At 35.8% G+C, this 16,572-nt stretch overlaps 1 protein-coding gene across 1 annotated transcript; it reads right to left on the bottom strand.

Annotated features, from left to right (window-relative positions):
- Positions 1 to 991: 991 nt before the first annotated feature.
- Positions 992 to 7,938, bottom strand: LOC113565561. Its single transcript, XM_026987878.1, has 5 exons — positions 7,922 to 7,938; positions 3,932 to 4,060; positions 2,220 to 2,403; positions 1,882 to 2,151; positions 992 to 1,093 (listed from the first exon to the last, which is right to left on the bottom strand). The coding sequence occupies exons 2-5, from the start codon at positions 4,014 to 4,016 to the stop codon at positions 1,054 to 1,056; spliced, it is 579 nt and encodes a 192-aa protein (XP_026843679.1). The 5' UTR covers positions 4,017 to 4,060; positions 7,922 to 7,938; the 3' UTR covers positions 992 to 1,053.
- Between the last annotated feature and the right edge of the window lie 8,634 nt (positions 7,939 to 16,572).

The following is a 16,572-nucleotide window of genomic DNA, read 5'->3' as shown; positions in this document are numbered from 1 at the left end:
GTGTGACAACAGGTTGTAACTTTCGATTAATAATAAGAGTAAAATTTCGAAGTTTTAATTTCTTCTCCATGTGGGACGTATTATCATTGGATTCATTTTCCGTTAAAGATGCAACACGACTCCATTTAAATTTCTCCATGATATCGAGATATGCATCAACAAACAACCGATTTGAGCCAATTGTACGAAAAAAATTTGGATAGGCTTCGCGGTTACTAAAGGTAGCACCTTCTGCTGAATAAGACATTATCATCATATTCATGTGTTTTGAAATACCAGCTATTGGTTCTACAGTTTCGCTACACGCAGGTCCTAAAACACCCAGAATATTTGGAATACTGTAATAGTGTATAAAGGACTTCATAACCATATCCGACTTGCATTGCCCATTGTTTACTAAGATTTCCAAATGATAGCCAGGCAGTATTGTTTGGTCTTTATTAATTACTGATGCAGCATGTTTTGCTACATTCATTACATTTTCATGTCCTCTATAGGTTATATTAATTGGAAATATACCACCAATCAATAGAGTAATAGGTTGATTGCTTTCCTTCCACAAATTGTAATAGTTTCTATTTTCCAAAAGCCAATGGCATGCAGCTTTATCGTAAATTTCAGTAGCAGAAATACTCAGATCCTTTCGATAATACTTTAGATCCATTCTAATATTTGACAAATGTTTGTCAGATAAATTAAAATACCGTAGTGCATACATAAGTTGCTTGTCAGATGCCAAACTCTTAGCGTAGTATTTTAAAATTGGAGTAAGCTCATATTTGCAACCTGAGCGCTGTAAGTACGTATAATCTTCACATCTTGGCATTGTGATTTGTTGAAAAGTGTTCTGGGCAAAAATTATTTCGGATGGGGTCCAATGCAAAATAATCAGTCTTTTGGATCCATCGGAAAATTTCTGTTCGTACTTTCTGATAAGCCAGTCAATTGTCTCTCTAAACTTCTCACCAATCCAAAGTACATTAACCATCATTTCAGTTTCATCCAACTGATCCTCCACAAAACTAGAATCGTTTCTGAACTCTGCTAATATTGTTACACATTTGTATCCATCGCAGTTCGGATTTCTATATACCTGAGCGCTTAAAAAATTGATAATAATAAATACGTATGATTTAAAAAAGCAGCTATAGTAAAACATGATTTTGTGGAAATTCTGGTGCGTATATGTATTTGAAGGTAGGTCCACATATGTATTTCATAGATAAATAACAAAATATTCCCTGTTTTGATGGTTTTAATTGGGGATATTTTTAGAGCTCTGTGATTATTTTGCAAGTACATCAGGGGGAACAGAGATCATTCGGCACGAGTGATTCTGGTATTTCTACCAGAAAAAACTAAACAAAATTGAAGTCTGTAGCTAAGAAAAATTATAAACTGATTACTGATTTTATGCCAAACATATATGCTATGTTTTTTCTCAATTTCGTGCTTTCCAATTTACTTTTATTTGTGAATGTGGATGGCGTTCTAGTGAAACGCCCTTAAAGTTAACAAATTATATTGTATAATAAAATTGGATTTTGCTCAAGTTATGTTGGCGGGAATTTGTATATACATAACTGTTTTCAGCCATATGTAAGCACATATGTGAGAAACTCATACGGTCAGAACAACTGAACAGAACAACTCCTTACGGCAAAGTCTTAGACAGGCAGGCTCCGGCTTTCACTTACTTTTGCGTGTTCAGCAAAATCGTTTCGTTTTCATTTTTAGGTGCTCCCGTTTTCACAAATTCTTGTCACATTTTCTCATTTGCTGTTAAAACGCCCAATTTAGTGTAAATTAGGAAAATTATTGCGAAAGTAAAAACCGGAGCCAGCTAGAGAGTGTATTTAAGGAAATAAAATATTTTCAAACCTGCTAATTTGTAGAAGTTCATTTAGTACACTATCTTCCATTATATAGAGATCATAATACGTATTGTTGACATGTTGAAAGATTTCGTAATGTAAGCTTTCGTATGGTAACATGTCCTTTGTACCTTTTGATATCGGTACAAACCAGCCAAACCGACCAAGCGTTATTGAAGCACCCGCATTTAAAACATTCTCAGGTAAGGCACCAAAAGTATATGGCATCCAAGCTTGTAAATTAATCATACTGATATTTGGGTACCGATTATCTCGCCTAGGATTAAAATAACAAAATAAGAAAAATATTACATTTACCACTTAGCATATGACGCATTGTTTTACCTAACTAAATCCAACGTCGTCCAGGCATCATAAGTATTTATCGGAACAATTCGAACATTTCTGTAACCTAACACATCTTTTAAAAACATGAAGAATATACGCGTGATCACCTGGTGTAAAGGTCGATTGGTCATTTGTAGTCCAATTTCCAATTCATTAGTTTTTGGGTCATGTGAAATAATATCTAAAAATTAATAATCCATCAATATAATCTTAGTAAATGAGCAAGTTAAAGCTGCGGCGCACCCACAACAAATACCGGAAATTTTAATATTTTCACATTGAAATATTTATGCCATTGATTTAGAGCCAAAAGTCTAAATATTTAAAATGGAAGTGTTCTCACTTACAATTTGAAAGTAATATGCAAATATTTGTTTTAAACATATTTCATATTTAAATTAAATATTTAAAAACAATTAAATTTTATATATTTCCTACAAATGTAATATAATATATTTATTTAAAATTTTTTTGTATTTAGATTAAATATGGGCCGCTAAAAAGTGACTTTAATACATTTATACTTTAATCCAAGTGAATTCCTTTCAATTTTACTATGTTTGTTTTTGAAAGCCACATATTTCACTTAAACATGAGTGCCCTTCTTTTTACTACTAATACTTTTTTTCTCTCAGTGCACTCAGACCACTAAATGTTACTTCCTCTACGTAAGGGGCCATGAACTTCTATTACACCATTGAATCTAATATTAACTACCACAAATGTATTAAATATTTCAATAGGCCTTCAAGGAAATCTACAGATGGACTTCATAAAAGCATTCGACTCTGTAAACCATTCCCTTTCAGCGCATAAACTTTACCTTTTAGGGTTTCCGCCCAACCTCCTGAGATGGATTTCTAGCTATCTTTGTTCCAGGCCTCAATAAGTCCTCTTCAAAAACTCCCTCTCTTTACCAGTAAAGGTTTCTTCGGGAGTACCACAGGGCAGCCATCTAGGCCCCTTACTCTTCACACTCTTTATTAATGACTTGCCTTCGGTATTAACATACTCTCGAGTACTTATGTATGCGGATGATGTTAAATTCTGTTTCCAGTATAAGGACGTTTCATTTCATTCTCGCTTGCAATCCGATCTCAATAACTTTCAGTCATGGTGTTGTGCAAATTTGTTACACCTTAATTATGACAAGTTATGACATTTCATCGTTCTAGCCCCTTGTTGGCTCCCTATACCCTATTTGGTGGTTCTCTTGAGAGACTATATTGACTATATATGTATTGTAAATAAACGTCGTTTTCCAAGTTTTGCAGCCTTAGAGCCTTTTACGCGGCCTATCGATAGTTGGAAAACACATTGAAGAAAGTAGAGACGAAGAAAAGCTATCAGCTAGAGGTTATGGCGAAAAGAAAAAACGGAAAGACTTTAACAAGATTAAGTGTTTATATCACAGAACCGGTAGACTGCACTACCTTGGCTGCTGCATTCCACACCGTTCTACCATCCCCCAACCTGAAAGGAACATTCGCTCGGCCCGCCTAATAGCAAAATCATTATGATTTTACATTTTTTTTCGTAACTTCAAAACTGGAGATGCCACTGTATTGGTTGACGCTTCTTCCGAGGAAACAGACCATACATTCACATGTACTTAAAATATCCCTATCAACCTAGCAACTTTGAGTACAGGGTATAAAACTATTTAAATACTCGATAGGCAGGAATGAAGAAAAATTGTCAGTACGTACCATTGTTGTTAACGCAGTGAAATTTAGAACTATCTATTCCGGATGACACCAGAAGGATCACGAAAAATGGTAAAAGGCCAATCATCTTAATGTTACAAATATTTTGAACAATAAAACCATAGCACTGCTCTGTAAAAATAAAAATAAATTCATTAAGAATCCGTTGATCAAAGCTCAAAATGAACAAAAAATTAATTTAAAGTAATGTAGGCCGAAGTAAAAAAAATAATAACACTAGGTAAACAATTCTAACTTTTTTCATGAACCAAATCGAGTTTTTCTGATATATTTTAAACACAATTGTTTACTAAATTATAGAAATTTTTTCTATAAAATGTTTTAAAAATATAAAATTTCACATAACTTTAACATTACTAAGCTTTTAAATGCAAAATTGATACATGATCAATACATATGTAGATTTTTACCCCAAATCACTTTTTTATCATAAAAATTATAATGTACGATCTAAGAAAATATATTTTCATTGAATGGTTTTACATATGTAAATATATCTCAAATCAATTGTCAATCACGCGCTTTGCGTTGGGAATGTGCAAAGAAAATATGTAGATGCATGTCGCACCTTGAAAACTGCCATCGAGAAAATATGGACATAGATATATTGGTTTATAACAGTCGTATATTGAATATGCTGGAAGCACAAATGAAAATAAAAACGAAAAAAGCATTCTAAACGCTGAAGACGAGAAAGCATACATCACATATTTTTGTGAAAATATACATATTACATATGCGGAACATCAGAGCCGAATTCCCTGGGATCTACCTTTGAAGATTAGCTCTGCGACATGTTCGTCACTGGCACATCTACATACTGTAGTGATTCCATATACATAATAGCTTTATCTTCATATGTCTCCTAAAAGTATGCACTCAAAAGCGGGAAGGGTGGCCATTCTGACCTCAGTGCTGGCACAGCAATAACTTTTCAGTTTAGTACTACGATAAATGAATCCATTTTCTATAAGACTTTGTAATTTGCCAATATAGTTATTTGTATTTTTTGGACATGGACTCACACTTGTTTCCAGTTCTGTGGAACTGTCCAATATTTAATCTCGAATTACCTACAATGGTCGCCAAATCGCTCAAAACCACAGAATCTCAGTATAAAATCATTCTGCATTTTCCCAACCAAGCCCAATCGCAAGATGGAATTGTGGAAATTACAAATAGGGGTACCGACTTCCAATCGGCTCATCGTTCAACGGTTCAAAAGAGCTTCAAAGCTATAAACTTCGAAACAGCAGTAAACTGAAAAGTTATTGCTGTGCCAACTTTATAGTCAGGCACTCTACATATATATATATGTATGTATATATATATATATGTATGTATATATATACATATATATATATATATATATATATATATGTATATTATGGCAATATAATATACACCTGTTTTTATACCCGATACTCAAAATGAGTATTGGGGTATATTAGATTTGTGGTAAAAGTGGATGTGTGTAACGTCCAGAAGGAATCGTTTCCGACGCCATAAAGTATATATATTCTTGATCAGCATCAATAGCCGAGTCGATTGAGCCCTGTCTGTCTGTCCGTCTGTCCGTCCGTCCGTCCCCTTCAGCGCCTAGTGCTCAAAGACTATAAGAGCTAGAGCAACGATGTTTTGGATCCAGACTTCTGTGATATGTCACTGCTACAAAAATATTTCAAAACTTCGCCCCGCCCACTTCCGCCCCCACAAAGGACGAAAATCTGTGGCATTCACAATTTTAAAGATACGATCAAACCAAAAACGCAGAATCGCAGCGAATGACCATATTTTTTAGACTGCAGAATCTGAATTGGATCGTATTATTATTATAGCCAGCATCAAGAAAAAAATTTCATTTTTTCTCGCCCTGTCTCTCTCTAACACACACGTAGCATAGGCGGCTTTTCTTAGAGTAAAACATTAGCGCCTAGATCTCAGAGACTATAAAAGCTAGAGCAACCAAATTTGGTATCCACACTCCTAATATATCGGACCGAGACGAGTTTGTTTCAAAATTTCGCCACACCCCCTTCCGCCCCCGCAAAGGATGCAAATCTGGGGATTTTCACAAATCTCAGAGACTATTAAGGCTAGAGAAACCAAATTTAGTATCCGCACTCCTGTTAGATCTCAATATAAAACGTATATCTCAAAATTTCGCCCCACCCCCTTCCGCCCCCACAAAGGACGAAGAACTGTTTCATCCACAATATTGCACATTCGAGAAAACTAAAAACGCAGAATCATAGATAATGATCATATCTATCAGATTGCTGAATCTGGATCAGATCAGATCATTTTTATAGCCAAAAGGAACAAATCAATTTGCAGTGGCTACACAGCGCTCGACGTCACGCTCAGACTGATTTTCTGTCTCTCTCGCACGTACTCTTTGTCGTGTCATTTAATATTAGCGGCGTCTCCCGGAGGAGAGCCATACTGACTTAGTATCGGGTATAACTGTAGAGTTGCGGTGTCCGCAGCAACTCACAACGTTCACCCTCGTTTTTTTTTGATTAACGGATATAATGTCGCTATTTACCAAAATTAAACCGATTAAACGCACTGTACATACTATAAACTACAATTTGCCATTGTTCTGCCACCAGCTAGACAGAAAGCAAAACAACAGCTCACACAGCTTGCATTTTACATAAGGTTTTTATTCCAGGTCGCACCAATCTTCCAGTTAGTGACAAGTTTGAAATACGGCCATTATGAGAGCGCGACTAAATGGAACAAAATCGAAAAACAGGAAATGAATGGGATTCTTTCCAGCTTGATTTAATTTAGAACGGTTCTCTTGGATGCAAAAGAAAATGATCCATTACGTATGTATGGGACATATTTGCACATATGTACATAGTACAAACATATGTGCAAATCTCATAGTTTATATGAATTATTTATTTATTAAAATACACATCACATATATGTATATATATTATGTACATATATGAATATACGGAATTTTCACTGTACCGGGAGAAAATGAATTCAATATTTTTTTCTAGATTTATATATATATACTTATACATTATACATATATTGGACATATAATATTATATAAAATATTATTATTAAATATATAATTTTATTATACTGTATTATATTAGTATGAAGCCAACAAAAAATTAGGTACTGGTGTAGGCTCCCGGCACGGTGACAAAGAATTAAAAATTTTTGATTGACCGGTAGATACTAGCAATACTTGTGCAAAGCTTGATCTGGATATCTAAGAAATGAACATAAACACCTTTTGGAAAACCGAAGATTGTGTTTTTGCGGACGCTCAATGAGTAGTGCCAAAATGTTTAAAAAATCTTTTTCGCGGTCATTGTAATAGTATACACACTAAAAAAGTTGTGGTATCTTGCGTCTTAGCAAAATTGTACCGCATTTTTCCAATTCAGTTTATATTTAGAATGAAGAGACAATATTCTACGTAATATACATACATATATACATATGTATATTATCGGATTAGCTGGTGTTTTACACCGAATAAAATATTAATAAATATATATACATATGTATGTATGTGTGTCTTCAAAGTATAATTTGTTTATAATTTTTCTTTAAGTTTTGAAATATAAAGTTCATGCTAAAAATGTATAGTGTATATGATTTCCACCCTTCCTCATAGTAACTCAATTGGTTCTTACCCGTCTAAGGACGGGTTGACTCAAATCAAAAAATTATATTCAGTGACGAAACTGCTTCCATGTGGGAAATGTACGTATTTTAAATATACTACGTCACTATAATTTTGTATATGTCAGCGTTTGTGATCTTAATAAAAAAGACAAATAAAATGTATAATAAGAATTTACATATGTGCAAATTATAAATAAACAACATTTTCTTTGTGCGAGTATTTGTGAACCGTTTAATCTAATTTGATCAAAATTATATCCACCACCTATGAATGTCACTTGAACTACATATATATGAAAATATACTTACTTAATTGCGTTGTATTGTTTTATTTATTTAATATATTACTTAATTAATTCTTTTATTTTTTAATTGAATCTGTCTTGACAACTACAAAATGTGGTTAAACCTTTATTCTGTTGAAAAAATATTCAAATAAACACTCAAAATATTTTTTATTGATCGTATCCAAGATTTGTTGTGTTAAAGGTTTTTTGTTCAGTTTTGTTGTATTTGATCGCTGTCGGTGCGAATTGAACGATCAAAAATTAACCATATACATCAATATGTATCATCTGTTTTTAAATATTCATCTTTTTTTTATGTTTAAAGATTTTTTAACATCGACAGAGAGATACGAAGTGGTATGTAGATTAAACCAAACAATAATTTTATCTTAAAAAATGAATAATCGGATTAACGCAGCAAGCCACAGATATTTTCAAATGACACTATTTATGTACATATGTATGTATATACTTCGGTTTTAATAAGTATGTGCTTTCGACAAAGCTTGAAAAGTGACTGAAACTGAAAACGCAGAAGCATCTCGCTGAAGCTAATAACAGGCGCATTTTGTCCATGTTTTGACGATCACGAGAACCAACGAAATACTCTTTGTTGTATTGTTGCATTTCGTTGCTAAGTAAACAAATAATTTGTTTGCTTCAATCAGTTACAAACCATTAGATTTGGAAGGAATTTTAACAGCCAACCACTTTCTAGTAGACTTTTATTAGTTTATTTAAATTCTTGCAAGCTGTGTTCAAAAATGCAAATAGTCGTTGCTAGAGTATAAAAGAAACATAATCATATTTATAATAAAAAATTTGCTTTATATGCAATTTCAAACATTTCAGCTAAGTATTTTGATGACCATTTTCACAATGTTAATTGCTCAGAAGAAAATTGGCATAACATGTATACATACATATGTTGTTAGATGTGCTAATCGAGACTATAAATAGCTGTTACATCCAGTTTGACCTTTATCCATTCATGAGTACCGTGTATAACTGTTACAAAATGAGGATGACAGTATATTGAAAAAATCTTTATTTTACTTTCACGTGACACTTATGTATCATGCACGTTTTCATATATTTCTGTATTTGTATTTCTTGTAATCATTGTTTCTCGTTTCCTGGTCTTCCTCTGACATATCTCAAATTGGTATGTTAAATGCAAATTTTACCATGGTCTAAAAAATTATGAATCGTAGAAGTAAGCATTTTTCAGGATATTAAAAAAAGGTAGATTCTGCTGTCTTTAAAGCCTGCGCCATCCCAGTTTTTGTATTGAATAATATTAACAATGAATACACATAATTAAAACACTTAATCAAGAATTATACGTTACATAATTTACATTTTTTCTATCTGAAAGATGTAGTGTGTAAGTGAATACAAATTGACCGAATGGTTGCTCTCCAACAAAATGAGCAACTTGAAATACTCATATCTCCTAAATTAAAAATTTGATTTCCTTAAATTTTGCATTAACCAAAGCGCGTGTAAAGTTTCCGACTTTTGTCACCTGATTTCGGCTGAGGCCTCACTGTGCGACGTGTACTCGTACTGCATTAACTTCCCGGTACAGGTTCTTGTCTTCTTGGTCAGGTTGGATTAACACTTCACGAACGTCAGCTCGTTTGTCAGAGAACTGGATATATTGTCAAGCGTGCTAAAAGCGGCCCATACAAGAACCTTACCGTTCGTGAAGATTGGGTAAACACACTTATCACCGCCGAGGTCATCTTTTATAATTGGTTGGCTAAGCGCCGATTTCAAAGTTCTCTTAACGTAATGTAACTGTTTATTATTGTTTCGTTGCTTCTGCCCACGCTCTTAATTGTTTGGATCGCCTTTCTCGACGTTCGTCATCCAGCGAGAACTCTGAGGTACGCTCGTCTACATAACAGAAGGCCCTTTAAAATCGACGATCATCGTAATCAAACGTCTCGATGCCCATCCCAGTGACCTGGCTGCCACAATTATCCTAAACTAAACCAAAACTCATTGCTATCGCTTTAACACCAAGTCGGTGTTTTTGTTTCAGTGCTCGTAGTGTGCATAGTTGTTGACGGCTGCACATGTTCAGTGCGCTTCAAACTTTGAAATCTCGCTGGGGACTGTTAAACTGGAAGGCCCGTGAGGCTGTAAGGCTGACCGTAAGAATAACGAGCATCATAACGACCTGGAAAAGGGCTCTCGATAAGATCGGTAGTCCCGTGAGAGACGAGTTTGACGCGTGTGTGATTGTGCAAGATATTACCATGAAGTTGGAATTCAATAATGCGGATGCACCAAATCGAAGAGCTCTAATACGGTCACAGTGTATTGCCGGGTTCGCCAAACGGAGTTGACACAGTAAGCACAATATGCCACCTTTTGGGGCATGCCTTCCTCCTTTATGGATAAGGATCCTGACCTTAAAAAGTGTTGAATCTGCAGCACCTATGGAGCTCCTTCTGGCTATAATATAGATTTGGCTCTTCTCTTGCATTTGTGTGTGTCGCACAAATGTAATCCGATTCCATGCATACAACAATCCTTTAATATATTTTATTAACCAATTCGTGCGTTATTATTTAAAATCAAGTTGATATAATCGATATCTTCTACCAAACATTTTTGTTACCAATAACGTTCAGGCAATTTATTATTCGCATGCAGTCTAGTGCAAAGTGTATGTATATATGTATATACATATATATTTTATATATTTTATTACTATATTATATTATATATTGTATTGTATTGTATATATTGTATTATATTACATTTATATTTATATTTATTATATTACTAGCTGACCGGCAAACTTCGTACCGCCTAACAGTCGGATCTTTAATTTTATTATACCCGATACTCAAAATGAGTATTGGGGTATATTAGATTTGTGGTTAAAGTGGATGTGTGTAACGTCCAGAAGGAATCGTTTCCTACCCCATAAAGTATATATATTCTTGATCAGCATCAATAGCCGATTCGATTGAGCCCTGTCTGTCTGTCCGTCTGTCCGTCCGTCCGTCCGTCTGTCCGTCCCCTTTAGCGCCTAGTGCTCAAAGACTATAAGAGCTAGAGCAACGATGTTTTGGATCCAGATTTCTGTGATATGTCACTGCTACAAAGATATTTCAAAACTTTGCCCCGCCCACTTCCGCCCCCACAAAGGGCGAAAATCTGTGGCATCCACATTTTTAAAGATACGATAAAACCAAAAAAACAGAATCGTAGACGATGACTATATCTTTTAGAGTGCAAAATCTGAACCAGATCATATAATTATTATAGCCAGAATCCAGAAAACAATTTCATTCTTTCTCGCTCTGTCTCTCTCTAACACACAGGTTTCATGGTCGGTTTTGCCAATTGCAAAATATGAGTTCAAGGATCTCAGAACCTATAAGAGCCAGAGCAACCAAATTTGGTATCCACACTCCTGTGATATCGGACCTTGACCGTTTTGTGTCCAAATTTCGCCACACCCCCTTCCGCCCCCGCAAAGGACGAAAATCTGGGGCATCCACAAATCTCAGAGACTATTAAGGCTAGAGTAACCAAATTTGGTATCCGCATTTCTGTTCGATCTCACTATAAAGGACCCCCACAAAGGACGAAAATATGTTGCATCCACAATATTGCACATTCGAGAAAACTAAAAACGCAGAATCATAGATAATGACCATATCTATCAGATTGCTGAATCTGGGTCAGATCGGATCATTTTTATAGCCAAAAGGAATAAATCAATTTGCAGTGGCTACGCAGCGCCCGACGTCACGCTCAGACTGATTTTCTGTCTCTCTCACACGCATTCTTTGTCGTGTCGTTCAATATTAGCGGCGTCTGCCGGAGGAGAGCCATGCTGACTAAGTATCGGGTATAACTGTAGAGTTGCGGTGTCCGCAGCAACTCACAACGTTCCCGCCCCTTTTTTTTTTTAAATTTAAAATTTAAAATTTAAAAAATTTAAATAATTTAAATCGGTTTAACAGCGGCCCCGAGCAGCTCTAACGCTCTCGGGCTATCCTACTCTCTCGCTCGCGTCTAAGCTTGCAGCATAGAGCCCGGCAATTTGGCCCGTCAGCCCTTGCATGGGCAGTCTTGAGCTAATCGTCGCAGCTATTAGATTAACATCCTCGCATCAATCGATCGCCCAATCATCCCCATATTGTTCATACGCGATAAGTTGGTTTACCTATGCAAATAAATTAACTGTCACTAATAAATCAAAATGAAAATTAAAATTTCAGTTTTCTTATTCTGGTAGGTAATTATTATATTTCATATAATATAAGCGATGTGTTTTCTTAATACGTTGTAATTTATTATTTCGACGATGTAAAACAATATCACGTGACTCCGAATTTTCTCCAACCAAAACTATGGCAACTTAATCGATAGTAGGTGCATTAAAACGGCCTGAATATTTTATCTACTCTAATAAGAATATTGTGATCATCAGCAGGAATCATATCCATTGCACTTTTAAATAATGTAATCAATTGAGTGTGTTTTATGAAAAAAGTTTTGTAATTGTTCAACTATTCACCTTTTCACTGAATTTGTATGTGCACAACGTAGATTGATTTCTTGTGGACTATTTCCCATAAAATAAAATTTGCAAAAATGCGTAGTCACTATCTGGCACTAACAAAGAACCTGTTCTGTGATATATTTGACCTTGTATCTGTAAAAGGAAAAAAAATGTATTGTAAAAATATATATGGGCTATAATAGTAATGATTAATAAACATACAACTGCATATACTATTACAAACTATGAAAGTTGGCATGAAATTTTCGGAACTATATTTATTGCTCCAAATTATTGTCATTTAAAAGCAGTTATTTTATTGTTGAATATTCTTTAAAAAGTGTATGGAATTAGGAATATAGGAATGTATAGGAATCCTATTTCTAAAACCAATGAGTACAATGGCTCTGGAGGTGGAAGCAATGCTATCAATGTCACCTTTCCATTTGCGCAACACAATACATTTGCTTCATTTTAGTATTTCAATGCCCTACAATATTGGCAAATTGAGCTCATAGGTCCAATAGCAACATAGAAAACATCGTAACAGAAAGCAGCTCGATTCAAATTTGCACCATTATTAGTCGAATGTCGTGCTTCACGTTCTTTCACGTTCATTGCGATCTTCACGTTCCTGGGCAGTACGATTAGATTGATAGTTAAATTTAATCGTTGCATTTCGGGTTCTTCTGCCTAAACTTGTCCGCCGCCCTATAGAAGGCATATTTAGTGAGTCACAAACACACAACCCTTTTTTAATTTTATAGAATTTTGTGGCTTTTAGATTTAGTCATATAGATGCACAGAAAAGAGGCATTTACAGCGAAGAGACGTTATAGAAAAATAATAAGCAAAGTCGGTTCAGCTGCTTTCTAGATTTGCGCTTATCAGCACATTCAGCGATTCATTTTTATATTATAGACAGATAGATATGTAGATAGATAGATCTATGTACATATATATGTATATAAAATAAATTCGTGTTAGTTTCGATATTTATAGGTTAAGAACGGCTAAACCAATTTGGGTGAAAATTGGTGGAGAGGTAGCTTAAATTTATGAAACTGCTGTAGGATTCTGGGGGATATCCCTTGCGACCGCGATCACGTGTGACCGGCACCATATTTAAAAAATTCTTAAAATTGTTTGGAATTGATTTTGATTGCCGCTTTTTGAACCTTTTTTCGAAATAGGATATTTTTTTCGAAAAAGGATAATCATTGAGTTATAAAGTAGATTCGATAGCAATGCGGAAGTATCATTTTCATCTTATCTCAAGTCGTTTAATCGATATTGTAACTGTACTCAGAGAAATAAGCCCTGACCCCGAATATTTACACTTATATTTATGTAAATACTTATGCATTATATTTGCCCCGACAGTGGAGATATTTAACAAATATCCTTCACATTGATTTATTTAGATAAAAGTTGCATTCATAACTCTTATTTGCGGTCCCTGTTTTTTTATACCTGATACTAAAAATGAGTATAGGGGTATATTCGATTTGTGGTGAAAATGGATGTGTGTAACGTCCAGAAGGAATCGTTTCCGACGCCATAAAGTATATATATTCTTGATCAGCATCAATAGCCGAGTCGATTCAGCCCTGTCTGTCTGTTCGTCCCTATCAGCGCCTAGTGCTCAAAGACTATAAGAGCAACGACATTTTATATCCGGACTGCTGTGATATGTCACTGTTACAAGAATATTTCAAAACTTCGACATTTTTACATTTTGACACTGCGTGCGGCGCGGAGTTTGGCATCATCAGAGGAAATTTTAAATGGGTTTTTCAGGAACCAGGCTGAGTTCGGCTGAAGTACAGCCGGATAAGGCTGAGGCGCGGACAGATAAGGCTGCGCGGCCAGTCGGATAAGGCGAAGGTCAGTCCGGATACCCGCGATGTAACCGTGGGCTCCCAGAGAGGAGAAGTAGCCCGCTCTTTGAGAGGAGGACGGGCAAGAGGCAGACGAAATGGTGGGATCGGGCCGGCAGTGGCCCAATGCATGACCAAATCGCCTGTCCATCAGAGTGCTTTCAAATTGAGTGGTGATCCACATCAACCGGCGGGAACCAACAGGGAAGGGCGAGTCGTAGCATGCGGATTGGAGTGTCGGGCCAAAGCAGACGCTGAAGTCAATTTGCTCCTAATCAACAGCACCAACTCTGCCGCACCCAGGGAGAGCCCCGAGTGTGGTGGAAACCCGTATTTAAGATAATATTGTCATCCCTAGTCGTAAGTCCTAGCATAACGTAAAATAAATAAAATACAAGAACAAAAATGTCATTAATTTTTAAGCTGGCCTTAATTAGGCACTTACAGAACATCAAATTGTCGCCACTTTGGTGTCATAAATCACATCTTATTACATTTAAACGGTGGTTCTCTTGAGAATATTAACGCCAAGTTAAAGTTTCAGAACACATTTCTACCATGGTAAATTAGGTCATAGGAGTGTATGGATTTATAAAAAGGTGGTCAAAAGAATTTGATTCTCGGATTATAATTCCATCTACCAGATTATATGCACATCTAATTCCCTTCCTCTTGTTAAATTAATAATACTCATATACCTGTCTCGTAATTAGTAATTGTAGTTGTATTTGTATTTTCTCTTAGAAAGTTTATTTTCGTCGCATATTAGTCTACCATTTAAGAGCGGACTACTCATATGGTGTGGCGCTACATACCTCTCAGAACCCAGAGGATATCTTGTTCTGAGGCGCTCTGCCATCAGAACTTCTGGAATCGCATCTTTAGTCCCACGGGTTGTTGGTTGTATGTAGATTGGTATGTATTTGAACGATCGATGAACAACGATGTGATTTTGATGGCTACGAAGATCAGCTCGAAACGAAATTCTGTAAAGTGAGAGAACGAAAAAGGGCAATAGAAGGAGAGCGCTAGAGCAGTTCTATTGGTAGCTAAGCCGACAACGAACGATACATAGAGCGTGAGAGAACTGCAGGAAGGAAGCAAGTGGATAGAGAGGCGAAAGAATGGCCGATACCGAGCGTGCAGTGCAAATAGCGTACAATATTGGTGGATTTATGCTACTCTGCTTCACTGGCTATTATTTAAGGAATTTGTTGACTAATATCGGGCTGGGAGACCCAACCCCATCTGCCTGCACGTGGATAGGTACTGCCTATCCATATATGACATGGGAAAGGTGACAAAGCTGATCGTCGGAAAAGATCACATTCGCAGGGCAACCGAACTAGAAGTGATTTTTTGAAGAACAAGATGCTAAGCGCCTGCCCTTGGCAACAAAAGTAAGTAAAAATCGGAGCCTGTATTTCTTGCGCGTGCTCGATAGCTTTGCTCTATTTTCGCTGTGCCTGTTCTGCGACGAGAGATATTTCTATACTTCGCTCTTGCCCAGGAAATACCATCGGTTGTTTGCCCAGTATTAATCGATAATTTGTTCGAATCTGAGCAAAAAAAGCAGCTTTTCGGCGAATAGCAGCAAAAGATTTGGTTGACCAAAATACAGGCAGGATTTGAAATCTTTTCCATACGAAAATTATCCCTGATTTGACCGGTGAAAATTTTCGCTCTGAATATAATTCTAGCCTTTCCGCTAGCGGTAGAAAGTGTTACACTGTTTAATTTTTTTTTTTTACCAATTTATTCTGTTAGAAACTCAAATTGTTTATGAAAGCAAGAATTAAAACAAGTAAAAATGTATTCATAAGTAGATTCTTCTCGGTTTTTGGTTAATGAAATTTTTGTTGCTGTTGTTTTTTTGACCCCCAATACTCATAGTAGTGTTTGAAAACTTGCAGTAAGTTTTATTATTCTGCTTCTACTTACACTTCTGAAAATAACTTAGGTCGAAGCAGCAGCCTGCAATACGAACAACTTTTATCACAAAAACCACTTTGATTCCATAGCAAGAAATATGGGGCCGCTGAGTTTAATAAAGATGGTAAACGTCAATTACAAAATATATATATGTATGGCTTTCAGCGAATAGAACCAGATAATAATGGCAAGAAAAGTGACATACACGATAGGAAATGCTAGGGGATTTTCCGTTGCAAAAGCCATTTGCCATGACAGCCAGGAGTGGAAGTTTCCTCACAGAGCCGGTAGGTAATATTATACGCAATACTGTTATAAATCTCGTAC

The sequence above is a fragment of the Drosophila persimilis genome, unplaced genomic scaffold (genome assembly GCF_003286085.1).
Source record: "Drosophila persimilis strain 14011-0111.01,24,50 unplaced genomic scaffold, DperRS2 tig00000124-arrow-pilon, whole genome shotgun sequence".
In the NCBI taxonomy this organism is placed as follows: domain Eukaryota; kingdom Metazoa; phylum Arthropoda; class Insecta; order Diptera; family Drosophilidae; genus Drosophila; species Drosophila persimilis.
The sequence above is the reverse complement of the archived record's forward strand: the minus strand, read 5'-3'. Positions and strand labels throughout refer to the sequence as shown.